The sequence below is a fragment of the Neoarius graeffei genome, chromosome 10, assembly GCF_027579695.1.
Source record: "Neoarius graeffei isolate fNeoGra1 chromosome 10, fNeoGra1.pri, whole genome shotgun sequence".
NCBI lineage: Eukaryota > Metazoa > Chordata > Actinopteri > Siluriformes > Ariidae > Neoarius > Neoarius graeffei.
Window position 1 is genome coordinate 88,489,817 of NC_083578.1, and position 9,181 is coordinate 88,498,997.

The 9,181-nt window shown below is 42.6% G+C and overlaps 1 protein-coding gene across 1 annotated transcript; it reads right to left on the minus strand.

The window, feature by feature from the left end:
- Nucleotides 1–1,451: 1,451 nt before the first annotated feature.
- sec22bb (SEC22 homolog B, vesicle trafficking protein b) lies at nucleotides 1,452–7,392 on the minus strand. Its single transcript, XM_060932552.1, has 5 exons — nucleotides 7,238–7,392; nucleotides 4,124–4,233; nucleotides 2,580–2,740; nucleotides 2,315–2,461; nucleotides 1,452–2,185 (listed from the first exon to the last, which is right to left on the minus strand). Exons 1-5 carry the CDS (start codon nucleotides 7,310–7,312, stop codon nucleotides 2,031–2,033), a joined length of 648 nt encoding a protein of 215 aa, XP_060788535.1. The 5' UTR covers nucleotides 7,313–7,392; the 3' UTR covers nucleotides 1,452–2,030.
- Between the last annotated feature and the right edge of the window lie 1,789 nt (nucleotides 7,393–9,181).

Below are 9,181 nucleotides of genomic sequence, written 5' to 3' on the forward strand. Positions count from 1 at the left end.
CATACATCACATGTGCAAGATGATTTTCTCAACCTGTTCACCATCATGTTCAACGCACAAAACCCAGTGAGTAACAGTACCATTTAAAGAAAAAGAAAAATAATCCATTAATGTTAATATAATTTTGACTAACCCTGTAGCGTTGTTGGAGACCGAGCTTGATCTCAAGACCACTTTATGAAGGTCTTGGTCTTGTCTTGCAACCAGGCGCATTTTTATTGAGTCTCGTCTCGATCTTGGATATAGAGGACTCTGGATTTTATTTCAAGACCGGTGAAGACCACAACAGTGGGGATTTCAGTAAAATCCCTTGTGCATTGTCTGATTTATTTGTTAACATCATTACTGTGATTGGATGGAAAAGTTCCTGCTTCAAATGCAACCAATAACGGGACTCATTGCTAATTTGAATTTTTTCTTCCTGTTAATGGCCGTCAACCCACCCGCATTTCACACACACTAATCTGGTTCTGGTCTTGACTCAGTCTCACCCTGCCTTGATCTCAACCCCTCAAAATGTTGGGTTTGTCTTTGTCTCGATACACTATTGCCGCTTTTCCACTACAAACGCGGCTGAGTCGGGCTGAGCCGTGCGGTGCTGAGTTGGGCTGAGTGGGGCTGTTGGAGTTGCATTTCAACTACAACCGCGCTGAACCGTGCTGGCTGGAAGTGGGTGGACACATTGGGTGGAGTTAGCGAAAGTGGGTGGACGTCACGTGATGTCGTTAAGCAGCGCAAACAGTGACATCAGTGATCTTTTAAGCGGTAGTCTCATGACCCGGATAGTAAACAATAAACATGGAGGACATGGAGTCGTTAGTGTTGCTGGTCTTGGTGCTGTGGCTTGTTGTCACTGACAACGCCAACCGATACTGGCAAGAGCGTATAGATGAGGCGAGGCGCATAAGGCTTCATAATTCTCGTAATTCGTAATTCTCCTTCTTCCGGGTTTGCGGTGTTTACAGATCCCAGCGTGCTCGCGGGGCGTGTGTGGGCATGTGAGGACACTCCTCCTCACCAATCAGTGCACAGGGGAGTGTCTGTTCACGCCCCCAGCCTCACTCGGCACGGTTTGGCTCGCTTCAGCCCCACTCCAAAACCGTGCGAGTTTTAGGGGCTAAGCAGGGCTGAAGCGAGCTGAGTCGTGCTGGTTTTTGGTAGTCGAAACGCGAGCCGTGTCGGGCTGAAGTGAGCTGAAGCGAGCTGAAAAAGGGTAGTGGAAAAGGGCCATTTGGTCTTGACTTGGTCTCGGGGCTTTAGGGGACCTCGACTACAACACCACCTTTAAATTAATTTAAATAAAATCACTCCTACTCGTAGTAGCTCCTTTATGTTTCATTTAAAAAATGGAATTTAAAAAAAAAAAAAGTTTATTACTTCCCCCCCTACATATTTCAATATTCTTTAAAGTTCAAGTTACGACTAAATGAACTTCGAATACAACAACAAACGAACTTTCAGGCGTTTATTAGAACAGACACTGAAACTACAGGCATCAGACACTGAACCACTTTATCATCAACTGAACAGTAAACGTACACCAGAGTCTTTTTCCCTCTTTAAAAACCTGTGTTGGTTTTTACAGCGGTGTACTTCACTGCCAAGCACACGGCCTGTAAACCTGCGAAAAAACCCCTGCAATCTCTCCATATCAAGTGCGAACGAGTGAACAAGTGAATGAATGAATGAGGGAATTAACAAATGAATTGACCTCTTTCAGGAGAGTGAAATAAGGCAAATTGTCCACTTGGTGGCGCTCTTTGGGCTCTTTCCTCAGAAAAAGCTCTCTCGCCCTCGCTCTTATTCACATCACTGTCTCCAGACACTCACTCACACACAGTCACTCATTCTTCCTTCTGCGTCAGTTAATAAAACACACAACATACGAACAAATCAACGAATCGTAGCTCAGTCTGTGAACTGCAAGGGGAGAGAAAGTGCCGGAATCATCAGTCTCTGAGGAAAGGGAGAGTGACGGCGGTTGGCTTGTCTCCGCTGCTTTCGTCACGTCTCCTCCCTCGTCCTCGTCCTCACAGCCACCAGAAGCGGACGTAGACGATGAGCATGATGAAGAAGACGCCGCCGGCGGCCAGCTTGGCATAGGTGGAGCGCGTGTTCAGGTATTTGGCGTCGCTGCGGTATTTCTTGGACAAGCTGGACAGGTTGCTGGCCTTCGAGTCTAAAGCTGGAGGTGTTTGGGGGGGGACAAGTTTACCTCGGACACTTAAGACATCCATAATTGTTAAAACAACAAAGACTCAAACTAAGAGTGAGGAAAAGAAAATCATAATTTGGCTTTTTGTTTGTTTGTTACCCGATAAGGCCTCTCCTCGCTGCAGCACCTCCTCGATGTTGGCCACCATGATCCTCTGGACGTCCTGCAGCTCCGTGTTAATGCTCCCCAGGTTCCTGCGAGCTCTGCTGTCGATGTATGACTTCTTCGTTTTCTGGATGTATGTGTCTGTGGGGACGTGCACACGGTCACTTTTACAGGCCTGGAGACTTCAAATCATCTTAGTGGCAATATTTATGAAAGAAAAGAATGGAGAGAGAGGAAAAAAAAAAAGTTTCTCCATTACCGAACTCAATGAAGGAGTACGGTCGGGATACAGTGGGAACTTTCTTCCCGTACTGCTCGTGGAACTCAGCTTGGAGATCTTCCAAGTACGCAAAGGCAAGTTTCTTAGGGAACACGGCCTCGCAGAGCACCAGGTAACACACCCCTTTCTCTATCAGGTAACTTTAGACCAACAGATTAGATTAGATCAGATCAGACACGTCAGGTCTCGGAGTTAGCCAGATAACAAACAGGGTTGGTTTGGATTTTTTTTGATGTTAATAAGCCGAGTGTGAAATTCTGCTTCAGGAAATGACATTAAAAGTTGTGATATAGAACAGGAAGTGAGGACACACAAGGGTGTAAATCTGGGACGTGTTTAAAGGTCATAGGCAATGGTCGGAGGTGAAACGTAGAATATCAACTTTATTGTTTAGAAGAACGACCCAAAAAGTGAAATCAATCTTCCTGGTGTCTAATTTGCACCCTAAAATTGAATAAAACGGTTAAAATATACCGTTTTGCCCAATTTCCGAAGGTTTGTTTACATCTCACTTATGCACACTTTCACCGCCAGGGGACCGTCGTCGTGACGTCATTTAAGCCAAACAGACCGGGAGCAGCTCTGTGTTTACTTGCGAAGTGACCACACGTGTACGGACTTTGGTCGTGAGAGATTGGGTAAAACGTCTGAAGGTGATAGCGATTTTGAAGCAGGAACTCTCCAAGTTGAATATTGAGAGGTGAAACCATACATGTATGAACCTCTGGTCGTTGCGAAGCAATCGGTGAATGTGGCTCACTGGTTTGTCCGTGCGGCCTCGGAATCGGACAGCGACTCGGCCGACTCTGATCGCGGTGACCCCGGACCTCAACAAGACTCGCGCCCAAACGATTTATCCTGGTAGTTACGATAAATTCCTACTTTCGTCGTAATACTAAATAAGAGCCCTTTTGAAGAATAATTAAACCGCCCTCCCTAGTGGATATAGGGAACAATTACTGGACAGCGCGCCGGTAGGCCACATTAGCCTGCCATCCGCGGCATTATACTATTTTTTTTAGAGCCTACTCGCTTCACGCACACAATCCACTCGCTCCGCCTCTTCTTTTTTGGAAAAAGCCAACCCACTCTCTCCGCCTCTTCTCCTCTCTCGGATAAAGGTAAAAACTTCTTCCTGAACCGGTCCCGTTGTTACAGTTCACTGCACAGCAATAAGGCATGGGGGGTTTTTACTTTGGAAATTCCTGAACGCGCGTCTGCACTCAAGCCGAACGGCAGTGTAAGTAAACGGAAGTGGACTCAACTCGAGCGGTTTATTTGGCTTAAATGATGTCACGCGCTGAATGGTCACAAAAATAGCCAAACAGAAATTCGCCGCGATCCGCGCTAACTTACTTTAATTATTACTTATTAACAATACTTCTTGGGATCAGAAGAAAATTACAGAGGGTTTTTTCACATATAGTTTCAAATGTGCATAAAATTAAAACCGTTGCCCATGAGCTTTAAGAGCTTTTTTGTTTAGAAAGCGTTTTAATTAGTGCTGCGCGTGAGAGACTCACTGAAAGGTCACGGATCCGGCCTCCAGCGTGCAGCGTGTTGGACTTTGTTCATTCAGCTTCCGAAACAGCTGTTTGGCCTGAGTCTGATACTGCTGCATGTCTCGACCCATCTGCAAAACACATGATTACACGTGACGTAGAGGACACACACACACAAACCACCCATTAGGCATGTGCTGATACTCAGGTATTCAATAGACCATGTGGAAGCAGGAATGAGGTTGAAAGGAAAATGTCTTTTGGATCAATAGAACAGTCCTAAGAAGAGGTGGAGTTCCTGTTACCAACGTGACGATTATTTTCCTGAAGGGTTTTATTCCTCTTACGCCACAGCACGTTAGCAAATGTTAAAAGTTTATAATTTACGTCTACGGTTACATTTAACAATTATTCACTGAGCCCGAGACGGATAATTGTTTTGATTTATTTATTTATTTTTAAAAATAATTTATTTCAATCTTCAAAATCTTCATGCAAATGTAATAACTTTGCGGCACAGACTTGTCTCACTTATCTACACCGAGTCACTTCGTTTTGAAATGGATAAAATAAAATCACAATCCCACCTTTCCTTTGAATGGTTTTAGACCAAACTTCATAGCCTCTTTAGTGCTTTTAGGAACAGCATTTTCTTTCATCATTTGTAATTCTTCCTCACTTACAGTGACGAAATGGCAATCGGCTGCCTGAGTCGCTCAAGGTGATCATTGAGAAATCGTCTCAATCTCTCGACCAATCAGCATGTGTGATTTTCTATAAAAATCACCTGTGTATTTATACTAAATTACATTTATTAAAAAAAAAAAGTTTAGTTCATGTTCTTACATTCTGATATTAAAGCAGCTGTGAAGAGTTGTTCCATCGTTATTTATTTTGAAGTTAATAAGACTTTTCAAAAACAAACAAACAAACAAAAAACCCATACAGCTTGTCAGGTCACAGGGAAACCGCAAAACGCAGACTCTTCTGTCACGGCTTTACATCGGACCCTGGAGACTCCTTCCATAAAAGTGTTAAATAAACTTCTTCGTTCATACGGAGCGTCTGCTGTACAACTCCGTGTGTGCGTACAAGTTATTTCTATAGAAATGATAATGCATTACACAGTTAGTGCGTTTACATGCACATAGAGAAAATCGAATTTCTGCCGTTGCTCAACTGAAATCGCAGTTCTAAATGCCATGGAAACACCTTAGCTCGGCTGAAATTGAACTGAACTTGATTTCTCGCAATCGAGCTACACGACCTATTGCCAGTGTTGCCAGATTGGGAGGTTTTAAGTGCATTTTGGCGGATTTGAACATGTTTTGGGCTGGAAAACGTCAGCAGTATCTGGCAACACTATAGCTCTTCTTCATGACGACAACCGGAAGTGTACCAACACGATGGGGCGTGTAGCGCCACCTGTGGCTCGGGTGCACAATGCACCTTACACAATACGATTTCACAGTTGCATGTAGGATTGGATTTCTCTGGCACCCCTGCTGGGACCCTTTTCTCGATTACCGACAGTAGCTCGATTTGGATGTGCATGTAAACGTACTGAGAGTGCATTGAGAGAGCAGGTCAGAGCTGCAGGGACCAATCAGAATCCAAACAAACCCTCAAAAATCACCACGTCACTTCAGAGAAAGGATGAACAGAGATAGACAGACAGACGGAGGGATGGATGAAGGAAAAAACATGGCGGAGGAAACTGAGTTTTATGATATTCATTTTATGTGAAAACTGAATATCAGGACAGGGGTGGTCAAGGTTAATGCGCCGTGTGTGATTAGTGGAGAAGTTTCTCTTTTCTTCTTGTGTGTAGCGATGAAGCAGAATGTGCACAAACCTTCTCACTTGCCTTCAAGGCCGCATGAGAAAAAGAAAAGGGAGAAGTCAGAGATTAAAATACGTCTTAATTCACAACAAAAAACATTTTATCAGTAATCTATTATGCACATAATTACAGTGCAAAAGTTCTTTGCTTTCTACAGTACGTAAAAGATTAAATAAAAAAAAAATCCAGCTTTTGGCATAAATATGATTACAGTCAGTCTTTGTGGGCGTGGCCTATCCAGCATTATTTTTTCCCCCTTGTTAGGATGAGTATTTAAAACATGCAGCCTAAAGCTAAGATCTAAACACATCACTTCTGTTTAAAACGTCTTTAAGTTTGAGTTACATGTTACATGCGAAGCTTTGTAGTCAGATTAGTCTAGCAAAACAAATTCACTACGTACACTCAGACATTCACCACAGGCACAAACGATCTCCACTACTTCCTCCCTACAAGCTTCATTATTGCCCCCCACCCCCAATCCAATAATGTCTCTGTACACATTTATTAAAAAGACGCTTTCAATACAATAACATGAAACAAAGGTCATAAGGACATCGCCTACTTTCTGAGCATCAAACAGTAAACAGGATGTGAAGTGGCGAGTGGGGAACCGAAGAAGCATCGCCACGCGTGCCGTATGGTTGCTCCAAGTAATCGTTCAAGTTATCTGTTTGGATTTGTCGCTTTTTGTGGAGGAATAATACTTAATTTGCTTAAGAACGTAGCAAATCTCAATTCAAAAGTTGCCCTGTTGTGACATCACTGAAATCGTGGCTCCGTGTCGGACGCAGACATAGAAAAATAAAAGGATGCTGAACAGTGCACACCTATAAGTGACAAACGACAAGCGTGATGAGTGTGAATACAGTGCAACACTGATATTGGTAGCAGCATTTCAACTGAATTATAACATTTTTGAAAGACTCAAATCACAGTTTTAGCATTACGTTATCACTGATCTGTGGGGTCACTGATAGTTTCCGTGAAATATCGTGTATCAGGAAACCGTATGGAAGTATCGTGATATGATATTTTCCTCAATATCGGTCAGGAGGTATCATCTTAACAGGTTAGTGAAAATAAATAAATAAATGTGAGAAACTATCCCTAATTTACAGACGTTATGTTAAAAAATTGAGTTATAAAATTGTATAAAGAAACATTAAACGAAGCACAGAAACTAAGAGCTGTTACATATAAGCTAATTTAGCTAGCTAGCCATAACTAGCAGCGCTAAAACCACAGAGATTTAAAAAAAAAAAAAAAGTGTTTAAGGATAAAAATTAAACCTGTTCGTCTTCTTGCATGGAAGCAGCCAGCGGCAGGCCATCAGCCAACCGCGCGATCATCGTAAACAGCACCATTTTTCTCTAATTTCTGCACCGCTCTGACCCGCTTCAGTCTGCAGATAATATGATGACGGGGATCAAGATTACGCAGCCCACTTTTCCTACCCGTATTCCACACAAATCCCGCCCTCCTCGCTATGATTGGTTACTAGAATCCTGATTCTTTGCTAATAGGTGGAGTATGTACTCCGAGCCAATCGTAGTCGAGAAATCGAGAGCGAATTAGCCAATAACGACCCATGAAACCAAGTTACTCGGAATACGATTGGGATAAAAATTGACAGGTTGTCAACAACTGTGGACTCGATGAGCTGGCCGGAAATACGTGACCGTATCGTGTTGCTCTATTAGCTGTCCGTAGGAAACGTTTAATCCAAGTGTAATTAGTTCCGGTTACCTTAGCTTAACGTTTGAATCACAGTAACACAAGTTTGTCAATACAAATAAAATGAATAAACACACCATTAAAAGTGGCCATCATTTTCATAATATTTTAATAAAATAATTTTTAATTGTAATAATTGATGTACAATAAATAAAGTATATCAAGAGTGCAAATGTATTTAAAACGTGTGAAATTCTGATGAAATGACCGGCAAATGGGGTAAATATATATTATATGTATGGAAATGAGTGTTTTAATGGGAAATACATCACTCATATTTTTCATACGAGCTCCATTTGGGACATTGAGAACCAGAACTGTGACATAAATCTCTATATATCGCTCGTGAGCAAATCGATGATAAATTGATGTTTTGATAAGTTTGGAAACTTTTTGTTTGTTAATGTGGCTAATATAATAAAAAGAAAATCACATGTTGGCTTGAAGATATGAAGTTTATCTTTTCGTGTTGAAAAACCCGCATTTTTCATCCGAAATACATCATGGATCTGAGTGACATATTTCCTGATATTTCACTCTGATGACATCACTCCCAGGGTTTTCCTGCTGACCACACGTTGTCAAAATGGTGAACCAGTTCAAAATAAAAATTCTTTTGATTAACTTGCATATTTTTTTGTGGATGTGTCCAGGTGATATAAAGAACTGTTAGGATTTGTTAGGCCTAAGAGATTCTGCCTCACGGATCGACCCCGGAGCAAAAGTCACTGACACAGACACAGCCGCTCAGAGACAATTTCACGCTGACTTATGAATATCTCATCTCATCTCATCTCATTATCTCTAGCCGCTTTATCCTGTTCTACAGGGTCGCAGGCAAGCTGGAGCCTATCCCAGCTGACTACGGGCGAAAGGCGGGGTACACCCTGGACAAGTCGCCAGGTCATCACAGGGCTGACACATAGACACAGACAACCATTCACACTCACATTCACACCTACGCTCAATTTAGAGTCACCAGTTAACCTAACCTGCATGTCTTTGGACTGTGGGGGAAACCGGAGCACCCGGAGGAAACCCACACGGACACGGGGAGAACATGCAAACTCCGCACAGAAAGGCCCTCGCCGGCCACGGGGCTCGAACCCGGACCTTCTTGCTGTGAGGCAACAGCGCTAACCACTACACCACCGTGCCGCCCATCAGAGTCTTATGAAAAGAAGAAAGACAATACTGGCCAACTTAACCTTCATTAAGCAGACAGCAGAATCTGCGAGCAAAGATTTAATGAATCAAAACAAGTAATAATCAGACCAGCCTGGACTAGTTCAAGCACACAGAATATTCAAGCATGACACATATTTTTAGCAAGAACATTACACGGTTGGATGAAAATATGAAGTTTATCTTCTTGTGTTGAAAATATTTTCACTCGTTGGCTTTGCTCACTTGCGAATATGTTCACCACTCGAAGATAAACTTCATATCTTCATGCAACTGTGTAATATCCCCTTTCTCATATATATGATGATCGCTAA